Raw genomic sequence first — 16,401 nt, forward strand, 5'->3', positions numbered from 1 at the left:
AACGCTGCTGACGTGTCGTGCGCTGAAAGAACAGCACCCTGCGATCTGATTCCACGCGTCTACGTCGGCTGTGTTCTCGCCCCTCAAGTGAGGACTCAGTAGAGAAAAACGGAATTCCATGTGCGTCCAACTCCTCGCGCACTCCACAAGAAAGAAAGAAAGACATCTTCAACGACATCAACAACCAAAGCAGCGGCTTACTGAGAAGGCCGACACAACCTATGACTTGGACAAACGTTGGTTCTACCCGAGGAAGAATACTGGTGAAGGCTGAGCGACAACCAACTCAACTGCACCGGGAAGAGAAACTCAAATACATGTCTTCCCATCTTTCTTTTCCCTTCTATTTTCTTGTTTTGCACTTGTCTTGGTTCTTTTATGGACGAGGTACAGATCAAATCAGTGTCGCGACCGCATTGACGCCTGTGGGGGTGGAACGCACTGCTCCCGCACGTTCATTGGCTCCCCCCTAATAATCAAGATAGTGCATCGCAGTGCGCACGCGAGCACACAGCAAAAAAGAAACCCCTCTACACCAATGTGAACATCTCGCAAATTACGTCACCCCAAAAAAGCATGCGTGCAGAAAGCGACGACGTGCTGCACAGGAAGCTGAACGTCTCCGCTGTCTGGTCGGCGGACCTTTCGCCTATCCGCTCCCACGCTTCACACCAAACGGCACAGCGTAGAGCCGGGTTTCCAGGAGTACGCAACTCCCCCTTTTCTCACATAGCGAATGACCATTTCAACGGCGTAGATGAAGGATGTCCACCGCAGCCTCAGAGATCCAAGACGGCGCTTCCTTCTGGTTCTCTTTTCCCGCATCTTGTTCGTAGTCGCAGCCCGCCCGGCCACCTTCCCACTTCGCCCTCCGCTTCCGCATCGACAGACGCCAACTCGCGAGGGGACGCTGAAGCTACAGTATTGCTGCAAGAACAGAGAGCTTGCAGAAGTGCTCGTGTGAACGACACGTTTGCGGACGTCCTTGCTCGCGACTGGCCTTTCGAATCCCTACCGCGCGACACACTCGACTTCACAGAGGCGGTGCGATTTGGTCAGGATTCGGCGTTGATGCACTACGCAAATAGCGGCTTCCAGGACGTGTCCTCGCGTCTGGCGCGGGAGGCGGGTGCGGTGGCCATGGAGGCCGATCGCTACCGCGCGGCAGCGCAGCACAGCTCCATGCAATGCCACGGCGCTGTGCTGGCGTACACGCATGCGCAAGAGGAGCTTACTGCTGCTGAGCAGCAACTTCAGTCTCTCCTCAACGCCGAGGAGCAAAAACAAAAAGCCGTTGATGAGGTACAGAAGCAAAAAGAGGCTTTGCAAAGTCCTACTGCTGCCTCCGACCCGTCGATCGTCGCGCTTACACTCCAGCTAGACCAGGAGCTGGCAACTATGCGCACACGGAAACACCGCTACGAGTTGCTCTGCACTCAGAAGGCGCATCTGGAAGCGAAGGTCGAAGACTGGACGGCGAAGGAAAGGAGGCTAGAGGCCAAATTAGAGCGTGAGCAGGTGCGACGTGGGAGGGAGCTCGAGGATGCTCTACGTCGAGTCCATGCCAAACCTTCCTTTCCTGAGGAACAGCTGTTGACGGACCAAGCGTCAAGGTCGAAGGCGAGGCTGCACGACTTTGATGTGTGTATTACGGAGCGCCTTGAATTGCTCCGTCACCTGCAAGACGGGTCCGCCACACGTCTCGAACAACTCACGACATTGTTAACTCGCACACGGGAGCGCAGTGGAAATGATGTCTGCAATGAACAGAGTACTCGAAAGGAAGTGAATCAACAAATGTTAGCAACGTACTCCACCGCGGAGGGCAAGTCCGCAGGTGAGCGTCAGCAGAATCGATCTCACGTAGGAAATGCCGATGGCGAGACCTCACGGGGCGGCGCGACGATGAAGCTACTCGAATACCTTTCCACGATGCACAAAACCGTTTTGCTTGGTGAGGAGGCGGCGTTGAAAGAAATGGAGCACGTCCGTGTGTTGCTGCACCGACTGCAACGCCAGGAGAGCAGCCAAAGTGCCATGGAGAAGACGACCTCCATCCACTCATAGACATAGGGCGGATAAGGAGTTCTAAGACGAAGGCTTGCATCAAGTCATTTTTTTCTTTCGCCTCTTCAGTGCAATTTATCCGGCTCCCCCGATAGCTCCTTCCAGTGTACCTCGGCTGCATGCCTACCTGTGAGCTGAAATGAAGTTTGTACCACGTCACCACTTTACCGTCTTGTACAGTTTCTCAAACACTGCAAAACAGAAACAACAACAAAAGCGGAGCAACAATTTGATTTTAAACAACCACCGCGTCCGTGTTCGAGCTATCGATATGAAGGTTTGCCTACCATGCAAGCTACGCCGGGGTTGTAAACGCTTTTCACTGTCTACGGACACGCTTTGTGTTTTGCAGCCGCAACAACGTATGGCGCGTTCACGTGAACCGTTCCACCTCCTCCATCTCACCTGCCTCTTTCGTGCGCGTTCGTTTTCTCGTACTATCCTCCTCTCTGCTCCTTAGCGGCCACCACAAAACAATTTTTCTTCTTCTTTTCCCTTTTCCATCATGTTACAGCCCAACATCGTTTGCAAATGCCAATTCGAGTGTTGTGCCTGCATGGCGCGCAGCAGACAAAAGATATTTTTCAGAATCAGCTGAGTCGTCTGCAGGACGACCTCGCCGACGTCGCAGAGCTCGAATTTCTCGATGCCCCGCACGTGCTCCCCCTCATTACGGCAGAGGACGACACCCCTACCCGATCGTGGTGCAGTGCAGATGGCAAGGAGGACTACAGCGCTGGCGATACCCTCGTCCGAACGGCGATGCAGCCTGCCGGGCCCGGAACAAAACTCGCGTGCACTGTTATGCTTGGCTTCTCGCAAGGAGCTTTGATGATCTATCGCTACCTCAAGCTGCACAGCGACGATGTGGCGGTTCAGGGGCAGCTACGCGGTGTCGTGGTTGCTGGTGCCCCGGACCCGCGGCGTGTCTTTGGGCCTGGTCGCAACCGACGTGCTGCGCTCTTCGACGACTCGGACGCCTCCAGAACCTTCTTCGGTTCTCTGCCGTGCCTGCACATAATTGGCAAGAAGGATTCCATCGTGTCTCCGGAAGAAAGTGCTGCCTTTGCGCAGGTCTGCAGTGACGCGTCGCGCATCCTCTACCACGAGCACGCCCACAGTCTCCCGACGTTAAAGGAGGTGCGCTCCGCCGTGCGCGGCGTGTGTGTGACTGCCGCCATGACGTCCGTCGAGGCCGCGGAGGCGCGGGACGCGCGGGAGGACGAGCTGGAGATGATCCGTTCCATGTACGACGACGCTGCCGTGGTGGAGCGTGGCAGCGAGACGCTGGTCCGTCTGCCGCTGTTGACGGATGCGGAATCCCTTCTCGCGTCATCCTCGTCTGCCGCGGCCTGTGCGTTGGACCCGTCTAGCGTGCACGGACTGGAGCGCATAAAGCTATGTCTGCACGTCCCGCCCAGCTACCCCTTCATGCTCCCCACCGTCGACGTCGTTGATGGGCCGAGGTGGCACTCCGTGAAGTTTGAGCGGTGGGCGGCGGAGATGGTGGTGAGGGTGTCGGCGTACGCGGAGGACGAGCTCGGTCTTGGCACGGCGCTGCTGCTGCCCACGTACCTCTACGCGGCCGAGGCGGCGCAAGAGAAGCTGGAGGTGCTGGTGGAGGTCTTCTCTGAAGGCGCTAACGGCGGCAGTGGCCGCCGGGATGGAGAGGGGGAGGGCGGAGACGGCGATGCCGCCCCGGCCAGTCCGTGGGCCGCGGAGGACGAAACGAGTCGCGAGGTGTTTATTGCAGAGGCGGAGGCGCAGGCCGCACGGCTGTTGATGCAGGAGGCGCGGCGCAGTCGAGAGAGCCACGGCGGTGGCGGTGGCTTGACAGCGGAGGAGGGCGATGGCTCGACAGCTGCGGAGAGGGACGCGGCGGCGACGGAGGCGGCAGAGGCGGAATCATTTGGAGATGCTGGGATGCCCAACGCGGGCGGCGGGTCTTGCACGTTGACGATCGGCCTGATTGGAAAACCCAGTGCTGGCAAGAGCACCTTCTTTAACGCGGTCACCGACCCGCAGGAGGAGGCCAGTGCGGCCCGAGTGGCGGCTTTTCCCTTCACCACGATCGAGCCGAACATCGGTGCTGGTCTGGCGCCGCTCTTCTGTCCCTGCGCGGCCTTTGCACAGCCTGCACTTAAGGCGGGAGCTACCGCCGCATCGACAACAGACAGCACCACAACAACCGCAGCGGCCGCGTCTTCCGCGACGTCGGCGGTGTCAGCAAGCCAAATTCTCACGTCTAGTCTGACGTGTGGTACCTGTGATGCGACGTACGGTCATGTGCGCGCGCTGGGCAACGGCAGCTTCCGTCGTCACCCGGTGAAGGTGAAGGACGTCGCCGGACTCGTGCAAGGTGCCTACCAGGGAAAGGGGAAAGGGAACCAATTCCTTAACGACTTGTGCGACGCCGACGTGCTCGTGCACGTCGTGGACGGGGCAGCGGCGACGGAGGCGGACGGCACGGCGTGCGCACCTGGTAAAGGCTCCGCCCTCGAGGACATTACCTGGGTCCGCTCCGAGGTGCACAGCTGGATTTACGATAATCTGCGTGCGAAGTGGTACAGTCTAGTTCGGCAGCCGGCGAAGTTTCGTTCTATGTTCACCGGCTATCGCAGCACATCTACCTTTGTTGATAGGGTGCTGCGGCGTCTCGGCATCGCGAATGAGGCGGCTCTCACGGCGAAGCTGCGGACGTGGGGACCGGTGGAGCTGCACGCCTTTGTCGCCCTGTACATCCGCATGCGTTTTCCGATGGTGGTGGCGTTAAATAAAGCGGACTTGTCGAGCGCCGAGGACGTCGCTGCCGCATTGCGAGTGGCCTACCCACATGAGATATTTGTGCCGATGAGCGCGCGCACCGAGTGCCTGGCGCTGCAGCTGAACCGAAGGAAGTTAATCGAGTACACTCCCGGCGCTTCGTCCGTGAAGCTCACGTACACCGGTGATGTGTCGAAGCTGGAGAAGACCGCGCGGCAGGAGCTGCAAGATGTGACCGCCTTCTTCGACGCTGTTCAAGCAACGTCTACACCGCTGTTGGGAACGACGGGCGTGCAGGACGTGCTCGCTGCGGCGGTGGAGGCGTGCGGTGTAGTGCTTGTCTTTCCGGTGCGTGCCTTTCATCCAGTGAGCTCCCTCGCACACTGTCTCACCTTCAAACAAGGCAGTTCCGCCGAGAAGGTGTTCAACAGTTTGCTGCACCTGAATCTCTTGGAGGGGAAGCTGGTGCGTTTCGAGGTGATTGACGTGGCTCCTGTGAAGCAGCGCCAACTGCAGCAGCTCCTCGCATCGCTTCCGACGGTGTCGCCCACGGAGATATCCGCCTCTTTTCCGGTGTTACGCGCTAGTGCACCGATGACGGTGCGCACGTTGCGCAAGACGGAGGTCATTGGGTCTGCCGCGGTGCTGGCTCGCGTGCTTTCGAATAAGCGCCAGCTTGCATGAAGTGGGAGGCGATGTTATGAGAGAGACAGAGAGCGCAAAAAGAACCTCGTATAAGTTTTTGCTGGAAAGAGAAATACCCAAGACACTGTTATTCCGTTGAACGTACCTGCTGTTGTCCTCATTGATGTTTGATGCAATCCGTTTTTCTCTCATTTTTTTTCCTTACTCACCTAGCTTTTAATTAACCGTTCATCACTGCATCTGCCGGCACTCTCCACACGAGCGGTCGCAAGAAAGTGAAAAAGAAAGTAAATCCGCAGACCTTTTCAAAACGGTGAAGAAGGGAACGTACAGCTGTCCTGTACGGATATTTGAAGCTTAAAAGAAAAATAATCTTTGTTTTTTGCTGGGGGGCTTTGCTGTCCGCAATCAGTGCTTCTCGCTGTGTGTGCTTCTGACTCTACTAAGCTACTCGCTAGTTTATTTCTGCTTCGCGCCGCCCTCACTCTTCCTCTAACTCCCCTTCTTTTTCTTCACAATGTCACGAACACGCTACCGGCTTCTCCCTCTTTCCGAAGTCCCCCACGCGCTGCACATCGCTTTTCCAGTTCACCCACACCTTTTCTTTTGCTCTTTCCTTCCAGCACCCTGCAACCATGTCTCACTGCAAGTTCGAGCACCCCCGCCACGGCCATCTCGGCTTTCTGCCCCGCAAGCGCTCCCGCCAGATCCGCGGCCGCGCTCGCGCCTTCCCCAAGGACGACGCGACGCAGAAGCCGCACCTGACCAGCTTCATGGTGTACAAGGCCGGCATGACGCACATCGTGCGCGACGTGGACCGCCCGGGCTCCAAGGTGAACAAGAAGGAGGTGGTGGAGCCGGTGACGATCCTGGAGGCGCCGCCGATGGTGATCGTCGGCATCGTGGGCTACCGCGAGACGCCCGTGGGCCTCAAGACGATCGGCACCGTGTGGGCGCACCACACGAGCGTGGAGTTCCGCCGCCGCTACTACAAGAACTGGAAGCAGTCCGCGCAGCTGGCCTTCACACGCCAGAAGCAGTTCGCGCACACGAAGGAGGGCAAGCTTGCGGAGGCGCGCACGCTGAAGGCGTTCGCGAAGCACGCGACGGTGATCCGCGTTGTGGCGCACACGCAGCTGCGCAAGCTGCGCAACAACCGCGTGGGCGTGAAGAAGGCGCACGTGCAGGAGATCCAGATCAACGGCGGCAACGTCGCTGCGAAGCTGGAGCTCGCCAAGTCGCTGCTTGAGAAGGAGGTGCGCGTGGACTCCGTCTTCCAGCAGTCGGAGGCGTGCGACGTGTGCTCGGTGTCGAAGGGTCACGGTACGGAGGGTGTGGTGAAGCGCTGGGGCGTTGCCTGCCTGCCGCGCAAGACCCACCGTGGTCTCCGCAAGGTGGCCTGCATCGGCGCGTGGCACCCCGCCCGCGTGATGTACACGGTTGCCCGCGCCGGTCAGCACGGCTTCCACCACCGCACGCAGCTGAACAAGAAGATCTACCAGGTCGGCCGCTCCGTCGCGGTGGAGCCGAACCAGGCCACGACGACGTACGATCTGACGGCGAAGACGATCACGCCGATGGGCGGCTTCGTTGGCTACGGTACGGTGCGCAACGACTACGTGATGCTGAAGGGCTCCGTGTCGGGCCCGCGCCGCCGTGTGATGACGCTGCGCCGGCCGATGGCCCCGCAGACGTCGCGCCAGCTGAAGGAGAAGATCGTGCTGAAGTTCATCGACACGAGCTCCAAGATCGGCCACGGCCGCTTCCAGACGAAGAAGGAGAAGAACCAGTGGTTCGGCCCCCTCAAGAAGGACCGCATCCGCCGCGAGGAGCGCCTGCGCAAGGAGCGCGCTGCCCGCGCCGTGGAGCGCAAGGCCAAGACGACCAAGAAGTGAGAACGCGAGTGCGAACCGCGGGACTCTGGTCGTTCTTTTCTTTCCTCCTCTGTCTTCGGAGGTACGCACCGTATGCCCCTACGCCGTGCCGAAGCTAACAGCGGAAAACAAAGCTCCACTTTTTTCTTGACAAACTAACCACTTTCCTTTTTTTGTGGAAGAAGCCTTTGGGCACTTGTTTACGAGAACGATTTCTTTGTTTTGTCATTTAATTATTAATATTATTATTGTTATTAATATTTTTGAATCCACGCATACCTTTAAAATAAGTGTCTCTAGTGTTTTGAGCTTAAAGAAAATACATAGAACGGGCCAGCAACGTGTTTCGAGAGATGACACTCCGTCAAATAATTCGGGAAGTGCTGCGACGAAGTAATGAACAGCAACGGGGACAAAGCACTATCAGGGTCAGCTTCGAAGCGCGGTCCTCCACGATGGTGTTCTTGCTCTTTTCCAGCCACTGTCCCCCCGCTACCGATCTTGTTCTTCGTTGATGTCTTTGTTGTTCAACTCATGTTTTTCTCCTTCTGTTGTCTCTGATGCTGGTCTTGGGCACGCACCCACAATCATTACTTTTTAAAAATACAAAACGTTAACAAAATGACTTCCGTACAAACAACACTGTCGGCGGCAAGTACTTATCCGAACTGCTTGCTTCCTCTTACATCCGTAGTGCCATAGTGTTTTCAGCTCCCTTTTTTTTTAAGCTGAGCAAGGGACACTTGATATTCATTGGGTACGTGCCTCTCGAAGAAACACGCTTCTTTAAAACGAAAATACTGGCAAGCCAAAGCACGACAAGCACCACTGCAATTATTATTTGACATTCATGAGCGCATCCGCCGAGACGCCGGTGGACACTGCCGTGTTGCAGCGGTACGCCGAGGAAGCCCGCTCCGGCTCTGCGGCGCTGAGTGACTTGTCACACACAGACCGTCAAGTCATGCTACGCGCGGTAGCCCGGTCTCTCCTCGACCATGAAGCGCATATCCTTGCCGCCAACAAGCTAGACATGGAGGCGGCCAAGGTGAACAACGTTGCGGCTCCTTTGTTGAAGCGACTGGAGCTGACCAAGAGTAAGCTGGACACCCTAGTCGAGGGCATCCGGACTCTCGCCGAGATGCCCGACCCGATCGGCCAAATTTTGTCTGCGCGGGAATTGGATGATGACATGCTGTTGGTGAAGCAGACAGCACCTATCGGTGTGCTCCTCGTGGTCTTCGAGTCGCGGCCCGACAGTCTACCTCAGATCGCGTCGCTCGCGCTTTGCTCCGGCAACGGGCTGTTGTTGAAGGGCGGCCGCGAGGCGGAGCATTCCAACGCGGCCTTGCACGACGTCATCGTCTCCGCCGTCGAGGCGAGCACGCAGGGACGGGTGCCACGCGGCGTGGTCGGCCTTGTCACCAATCGGGCCGACGTCTATGGCCTTCTGCACCTGGACGGCTACATTGATCTTGTGGTGCCGCGTGGAAGCAACGCCATGGTGCAGAACATCCAGCGCTCCACACGCATTCCCGTGCTGGGCCACGCGGATGGCATCTGCCACGTCTACGTACACAAGGACGCGGACTTCACCAAGGCGCTGGCGGTGGCCATTGACGCAAAGCTGAACTACCCGGCTGCCTGCAACGCGGCCGAGACGCTGCTGCTCCACGCAGACCTGCTGACGCTGCCCGCGCACGACACCACCGCTGCACAGTTTCTCGTCCGTGGGATGGAGGAGGCGGGGGTGCGCTTCTACGGGGGTCCGCGTGCGGTGGCAGCCGGCCTGGCAAAGGAGCCCGTCGGCTCGTTCCACACCGAGTACGGCGACGCGCACATGGCGGTGGAGGTGGTGGACTCGCTGGACGCGGCCATCGCGCACGTCAACTGTTACGGCTCCCACCACACCGACGCCATCCTCGCCACCGACGCGGCGGCGGCGGCCGAGTTTGAGCGGCGGGTGGAGAGCGCGTGCGTTTTCCACAACTGCTCCACGCGGTTTGCGGATGGCTTCCGGTTCGGGTTGGGCGCGGAGGTCGGCATCAGCACCGCCCGCATCCATGCGCGGGGTCCGGTGGGGGTGGAGGGTCTGTTGACGCAGAAGTGGGTGCTGCGGCCAAAGGTGGTGGCCGGCACCGTGAAGGACCGCTATGCCACAGTGAGCGAGTTCCAGAGCGGCGATCACCACTTCACCCACAAGGATGTGACACGGGCGCTGCAAGACGACGCGGCGGCAGGTGGGCAGCGGTAAGTACACAGTGTGTGTAAACGTGCGGGCAAAAAGTGATGATAAGAAAACTAAGCGTGTGTTTGTTGCGCTTTATCGTGGCCAAAAATGTAATGCGTTTGCGCGATGCTGCGGCAAACCTTTTCTCTTTATTTTGTTTGCTCCAATTTCCCCCTTTCCTCCTTATTGCTCGTTGTAGACAATGTAAGAAACTCAACTGCTCAAGCGAAATGCGGAATCACTCTCGTCGACTCGCAGACCCAACTCATTTCTTTATTCGCAATTGTTTTTTAAGTTTTGTCTCTTGATGAGGAAATCGACGGTTCTGGTAAAGGAAACCCAACGAAGGAAGGAAAGGCAAGGAAACAACTTTGCATACATGTACAAGTGCTTAAACTGGGAAGACGTATCGTTGCTACGCTGCGCAAGTGTCCTTGTCAGCGTTCATGTCGTGTAAAACGTGGGCATCTCCTTCTCTTGTCTCTTTCTGTCATCGCTATTTTGTCCTCTTCTCATTTCTTTTGTCCTCACATCTGCGCGTTTGTTTTTCTCGCTTTGCTTTCCGGTGCGTCGAGTCAGTTTCTTAACCTTACTGCGTTGTTATCATCACACGCTCATGTATATTGTTTTCTTTGTTCTTTGGACACACTTGTTAAAGCTCTACTGTGGCCTCGCCCCCTCATCCTCCTCGCCAGCCTTTTTTTTCCTTCCAAAAAGACGCCTTGTAGATCTGCGCAACGCGAAACATCACAACGGTATATATATTTCCCTTTCCTCTCTTGCTAGTATCGTCTGCGTACGCATACTGCAGCGCACATGACATCGACGGCACGCCGCTACTCCCTCGCGAACCCACCCCCCACGCAAGGGGAGCTGGATGGAAGAGAAACAGCGCACGAGGCTGAAATACTCGAAGTTCAGGCATTGCAGGCCGAGCATGACGGCGACCGCGGCCGCAGCATTCAGCTGATGGAGCGTGCGATGCAAATTCGTTGCCATGTCGTCAATCAGCTGCGTGAGAAGTGGGCCAGCGCTCCTGACAGCGTCCCTCCGCCCGTTGCTGCGAATGAGTCGCGGCGCATGTCCACCGCTTCCGTCGGTGCCATGGGCAAGGACGACGTGTTACGCGAGTATCAGGCGCAGTGCGGTGACTTGTACGATGCGGCGGAGCGACTGGTCGTGTGCTGCAACGTGTGCGGGGTGGAGCATTTCAAGAAGGACGCCTTTGCGGAAGCCGCCCCACTGCTGGAGTACGCTCTGCAGCTCACCGACGAAGAGGCGTACCCGCTCTGCGAGGTCGAGGAACGCCGGCGCCACCTGCGCGGTGTCACGCTGAATAACCTCGGCTGCATGGAGCGGCGCCGCGGTCACTTCTCCCCGGCGCTCAACTACATGAAGGCTTCCATGGAAATGACGGGCGTGGAATCACCGGTCGCCTACATGAACCTGAGCGCCATTCTTATTCAGCTGCGGCTGAACGACGAGGCGGTGCGCATGGCGGAGCGCTCCATTACGTTGCTTTCGCAGACGCCCGAGGACCCGTCGCTGCTCGCGGTGGCGCACCACAACCTCGCCATGGCGCTCGAGCCCGTCGACGCGCAGCGCTGCGCCGAGGAGTATGAGCTGGCTTACCGCATCGCTTGCACCACCGTCGGGAAGGACAGCTCCACCAGTCAGGCGATCCAGCACAGCTGGCAGCGTTTCGAGCGCACCCATGCCCCGGCGCTGCAGGCGAGCGGCCGCTACTTCGCACCGCAGCCGATGAGCGGCGGTGGCGGCAAGGGCTTCACCTCGTCGGCGTCCCGCGCAACCTCGCCTCAGCGGGACGGCGTCTTTCGCGCGGCCGCCACGCCGCCGCCGGCAGACGCTGCGGAGATCTTTCCGCACCCGTTTGTGCTGACCGCCTCCGTTCCCCGCCAAGCGCCCGCGCCCGGGAAGCCGTTTAAGGCCGCCTCCGCCCCGAGCCGCCCCACGGGACCACCGCCGCGCCGCGTCCCACGTGAGCGCACACCGGAAAAGACGTTCCACCGCCCCTCTCCCCCGCCGACGGCGCACTCCACATCGTCGTCGTCGCGGTCGAACGCCGTCGCCGCGCGTGCGTCGGCGCGTAACGGCGGCAGCTCGCGCGCAGACGGCCATTCGAGTGCCGGCTTCGTGCCCTCGCCACCGTCGCACGGCAACAAGGCAGCCGTGTCACGTCGCTTTTCACCGTCGCGTGCGGCGGACAGCGCTTCTTCTTCAGCGCGTGCGGCGGGATCGCAGCGTCGCCTCTCTGAGCAGAACACCAGCGGCAGCGGCAAGAAGATAAAGGGCGGCCATCGCTTATCGCCGTTGAAGTCCTCCACTACACGGTCCACGGCGTCCAGCAACTCCAACGCCTACGGGACGCAACCGAAGCCGAGTCGCGTGCCGGGGCGAATGGCGGGGAAGAACGCGAAGGGTACCGGGCCCACGCCCTCGCCACCGCCGCGTCTTCTCCCGCCGCTGCAGACGATCGTGGCGGACAGCGAGCCCTCCACCTCGAAAAAAGCGCCTCGTCCTTCACGCGACACCGTCGCCCGCGCCTCGGCGTCGCAGCACCGCGCGCCGGGTGGCGCCTCCGTCGAGGACAATCCGCTTGTGTTCCTGCAGAACCGCCTGGATGTTCTTCTTCAAGATGAGGAGGAGTTGGAGCAGAAGTATGCGCAGGCCAACGTCATTCAGCGTCACTACCGCGGCCACCTGGCGCGCAGGCAGGTGGCGGAACTCCGCGCGCTGCGCGCCCGCGACGCGCGGCTTGCTGATCTGCGGCGTCGCACAGCGGCCCGACAGATTCAGCAGTCGTACCGCCGCCATCGCCGCCACCGCCGCCGCCCATTTGGCGGCGGCCCATCGTCTCGTTATGCCGGGGGCCGACGAAGTGCGCAGCATCACGCCGCGACGCAGCTGCAACGCGTTGCTCGCGGATGGCTGGCGCGCCGCCGCTTCGCCAAACTGCGTCAGTTTGTGCACGACAGCCCTTTGGCGGCGGTCACGATTCAGCGGTGGTACCGCGGGGTGCACGCACAGCGGAGTCACGCTGCCCTGCGGGCGGAGAAGGCCCAGCGTGAGGCGGAGATGCGGGAGGAGGAACAGCAGCAGTACGCCGCCACGCGCATTCAAGGGCAGTGGCGCGCCTACACAAAGCGGAAGGCCTACGAGACGGACCTGCGCAATCGCATGATGGCCCGCGCAGCAGAGGACGCGCAGCTGCGTGTGAAGTCTGCCGTTCGCATCCAGTCCGCGTGGCGAGGCTCGCAGGCGCGCAGGCTGTACCGCAACACCTTCTCCCGCTCCTCGCAGCTGCGCAACGCACGGCAGGAGTACGAGCAGCGCCGCCACGCCGCCGTGAAGCTGCAGTCCTTCGGTCGCATGATCATCGTCCAACAGCGGTCTCTGCCGCAACTCACGGCGGCTCGTCTGCGTGCTGCCCACGAGATCAACACACGCAGTCGCGAGGGCCGCGCAGCACAGACTATCCAATGCGCCTACCGCAGTCACGCAGCACGACGCCTGTACGCGGCGAAAAAGTCTGAGCGTGTGGCGCAGTTGAGGAGGGGATTGGCGCAGGTCCAGGCAATGGTCTTGCAGCGCGTGGGCCGTGGCTACGCCACCCGCAAGTCCATCGGTGCGGAGGGGCGTGCCTTGCAGGACGAGGCGGAGCGCTACGAGCGCCGTCTGCGTGCGTTGGAGCACGGCGATGTCGCCGCTGCGCGCGATGCAAAGCAAAAGATTCAGCAGATGCTCTCCGATTTGCAGGCCGCCGAGGGTGACGACCGTCGCAAGATTGCGGTGGTGGAACCGAAGGAACGCCACATCGTACAGCACCACTGCGAAATTGCTGCTCAAAACCTGTCCGCGGCGGAGAAGGAGCGTCAGGCCAGGAGGGACGGCGCTATTCCGATTCTGGACAATTTCGCTCGCGTTCTCAAGGCCAAGCAGCAGCGAGCGCAACGCCAGAGCGCACGCGACGCGTACCTGGATCGGTGCTGTGCGGCGGAGGAGGCCGCGCACGAAGACGCACGTGCGTCGCAGGAAGCGGAGGCAGAGGAAGCAGACGAGGACGCCGCGGAGCCCGGCACAGAGACGGAGGAGAGGGAGGAGAAGGCAGAAGAGGCACGCGCTGCTTCTGCTGAAGAGCAGGAGCCGTCGATGCCGGACACGCGCCGTCCTCTGACCGCGCAGCAAATCGCCGCGGAGCGTACGGAGCTGGACCGCCTCACTGCAGCGGAAAACGTGACGAACCAGAATAAAGTACTGGACGAGTCGAAGCACAACATCCACCAACTCAACCCAGCCCAGTTGGAACGGAAAGCTGACTGCATTTTCACTAGCAGTGACTCTTCCTCCTCTTCCACTACACCAGTGGTACGGGAGCTACGTCGTCCTACCAGTGCCGAAGCACGCGTGTGTCTGCGGGGCTTTGTCAGGAGCATTCAAGACCGAAAAGAGCTGCGACGTCGTCAGGCTAGCCGAGATGCCTATGTGCATGAAAACGATGATCTTGTGAGCGAGGAAGACACCTCTATCAACAGCTCCACCGCGGAGGTCCAACCGGCAAGCGTGCCGGAGGTGGAGGAAGCTTCTTCTGTTGCTGCGGCGGAGAAGGAGCGTCAGGCCAGGAGGGACGGCGCTATTCTGATTCTGGACAATTTCGCTCGCGTTCTCAAGGCCAAGCAGCAGCGAGCGCAACGCCAGAGCGCACGCGACGCGTACCTGGATCGGTGCTGTGCGGCGGAGGAGGCCGCGCACGAAGACGCACGTGCGTCGCAGGAAGCGGAGGCAGAGGAAGCAGACGAGGACGCCGCGGAGCCCGGCACAGAGACGGAGGAGAGGGAGGAGAAGGCAGAAGAGGCACGCGCTGCTTCTGCTGAAGAGCAGGAGCCGTCGATGCCGGACACGCGCCGTCCTCTGACCGCGCAGCAAATCGCCGCGGAGCGTACGGAGCTGGACCGCCTCACTGCAGCGGAAAACGAGGCGGACCAGAATAAGGTGCTGGACGATATTTCTGAAGCAGGGGTAGATGACGAGTTGGCCACATCCGCGTTGGAACGGGAGCTAATGGCTCAGCAGAAGGCGGTGTGGCAAGCGGAGGAGAAAGCGAACAAGAAGCGCCGCCAAGATCAGGAAGCATTGCACAAGGCGATGTTCGACTACAAGCAGCAGCGTATTGCCGCGGCCGAAAAGGAAAAAGACCTCGTGCCGTACGCGAGGGAGCGTGTGCGTCTGCAGAAGCGATTTGTCACGGACGCGGCTCTGTCAGACGCGAAGGCCCGCCGTGCCACTCCAGACGAGGCGTCCGCACAGAACATCCACCGCCAGCAGCGTCTTGCGCAGGAGCGCGACGCGGCTCACGCTATCCATCGATACTACACAGGTTACAAAGCACGTCAGCAGTTTGCTGCTCTTCTGCACGTTCGCGATGAGTACCTGGCGGCAAAACAGGAGTTGGAGCGTAACGATGGCCCGGTGCTAGTCAGCGATCGTCTGCGTGAGGTTCGAGCGCGACACCCCCAAATGGAAGTCTACCAGCGGAAGCCAGTCGCCGTTGTACCCTCGTCTGTGCCTCCGCAGGAGAATCACGCACCCGCGTCCTCATCACTTTCTGCTGCCGGCCCGTCCGATGTTCTAGACAATTTCGCGCGCGTTGTCAAGGCCAAGCAGCAGCGAGCGCAACGCCAGAGCGCACGCGACGCGTACCTGGATCGGTGCTGTGCGGCGGAGGAGGCCGCGCACGAAGACGCACGTGCGTCGCAGGAAGCGGAGGCAGAGGAAGCAGACGAGGACGCCGCGGAGCCCGGCACAGAGACGGAGGAGAGGGAGGAGAAGGCAGAAGAGGCACGCGCTGCTTCTGCTGAAGAGCAGGAGCCGTCGATGCCGGACACGCGCCGTCCTCTGACCGCGCAGCAAATCGCCGCGGAGCGTACGGAGCTGGACCGCCTCACTGCAGCGGAAAACGAGGCGGACCAGAATAAGGTGCTGGACGATATTTCTGAAGCAGGGGTAGATGACGAGTTGGCCACATCCGCGTTGGAGGCGGAGGAGAACGGGGAAGGGGACGCTGCGGTGTCTGCGACGCCCGTTGGCAATGGCACGTCCGTCACTAAAGACAGCACCAATGACGCTGAGAGGTCTGCTGCTGCGCTCAAAGTTCAACAGTGCTTCAGGCAGACGCAGGCGCGGCGTGCGCTGGATGCCCTGCGCCAGGCGTACCTTGAGTCCAAGGCGGAGGAGATCGCAGTGGGCGAGCTGCTGGACGAGGCGGCACTGACAATCCAGTGTGTCTACCGCGGCCACCGTGCTCGCCAGCAAGCTGCCATGGCGACGGTGCAACGCGACCTTTACCTGCTGTCACTTCAAGCGCAGGCAGACGTGGACGCTGCGGAGGACGGAGAGGAGGAGGAGGAGGAGGAGGAGCTTTAGCGAGACAGTGGCGTCCAACAGCGCGGTACGATCTCCTTTCCCTTCGCCGTAGCTTGCGTGAGCGGATAGCTGACCTGAACGATGCTGATCTGCTCGGTAAGCTTCGTGAGAACGAGTTGGTGAGCACCGCACCGGCGACGGAAATCGAAAACACGCCGGAAGAGGACCATTTCGGAAGCCCATCAGCAAGATCGTGTTTGGTAAGTGGTCCACGGCCAATGGAAGTGTGCGGACGCGAACCATCAGAAGGCGTAGATTTTATTCTTTTCCCTAGTTGCGTTGTTTCTCAGCCGCTTTGGACACACATTCTGAATTGTCGTCTTCGTCGCTTTTTCTTTCTTTCGTCCCTGCGTCTCGCCAATCCCTCTGCTCTGTTTGTTT

The 16,401-nt window shown here is 60.0% G+C and overlaps 5 protein-coding genes across 6 annotated transcripts; all 5 read left to right on the top strand.

Annotated features, from left to right (window-relative positions):
* Nucleotides 1–385: 385 nt before the first annotated feature.
* ABB37_01387 (hypothetical protein) lies at nt 386–2,067 on the top strand (the record flags this gene model as incomplete). Of its 2 annotated transcripts, none has more annotated exons than XM_015797863.1 (1): nt 386–2,067. In XM_015797863.1, exon 1 carries the CDS (start codon nt 1,072–1,074, stop codon nt 2,065–2,067), a length of 996 nt encoding a protein of 331 aa, XP_015663383.1. In that variant the 5' UTR covers nt 386–1,071. The 2 variants fall into 2 exon arrangements, with proteins under 2 accessions (XP_015663383.1, XP_015663384.1); XM_015797864.1 differs by having other exon boundaries at nt 392–2,067.
* A 458-nt stretch (nt 2,068–2,525) lies between these two features.
* On the top strand, nt 2,526–5,514 carry ABB37_01388 (hypothetical protein; the record flags this gene model as incomplete). The annotated part of the gene is made up of 1 exon (XM_015797865.1): nt 2,526–5,514. Exon 1 carries the CDS (start codon nt 2,599–2,601, stop codon nt 5,512–5,514), a length of 2,916 nt encoding a protein of 971 aa, XP_015663385.1. The 5' UTR covers nt 2,526–2,598.
* A 516-nt stretch (nt 5,515–6,030) lies between these two features.
* On the top strand, nt 6,031–7,370 carry ABB37_01389 (putative Ribosomal protein l3; the record flags this gene model as incomplete). Its single annotated transcript, XM_015797866.1, has 1 exon — nt 6,031–7,370. Exon 1 carries the CDS (start codon nt 6,111–6,113, stop codon nt 7,368–7,370), a length of 1,260 nt encoding a protein of 419 aa, XP_015663386.1. The 5' UTR covers nt 6,031–6,110.
* A 633-nt stretch (nt 7,371–8,003) lies between these two features.
* On the top strand, nt 8,004–9,603 carry ABB37_01390 (pyrroline-5-carboxylate synthetase-like protein; the record flags this gene model as incomplete). The annotated part of the gene is made up of 1 exon (XM_015797867.1): nt 8,004–9,603. The coding sequence occupies exon 1, from the start codon at nt 8,200–8,202 to the stop codon at nt 9,601–9,603; it is 1,404 nt and encodes a 467-aa protein (XP_015663387.1). The 5' UTR covers nt 8,004–8,199.
* Nucleotides 9,604–10,156: 553 nt separating this feature from the next.
* Nucleotides 10,157–16,020, top strand: ABB37_01391 (hypothetical protein; the record flags this gene model as incomplete). The annotated part of the gene is made up of 1 exon (XM_015797868.1): nt 10,157–16,020. Exon 1 carries the CDS (start codon nt 10,396–10,398, stop codon nt 16,018–16,020), a length of 5,625 nt encoding a protein of 1,874 aa, XP_015663388.1. The 5' UTR covers nt 10,157–10,395.
* Between the last annotated feature and the right edge of the window lie 381 nt (nt 16,021–16,401).

The sequence above is a fragment of the Leptomonas pyrrhocoris genome (genome assembly GCF_001293395.1).
Source record: "Leptomonas pyrrhocoris isolate H10 chromosome Unknown, whole genome shotgun sequence".
NCBI classification, from domain to species: domain Eukaryota; phylum Euglenozoa; class Kinetoplastea; order Trypanosomatida; family Trypanosomatidae; genus Leptomonas; species Leptomonas pyrrhocoris.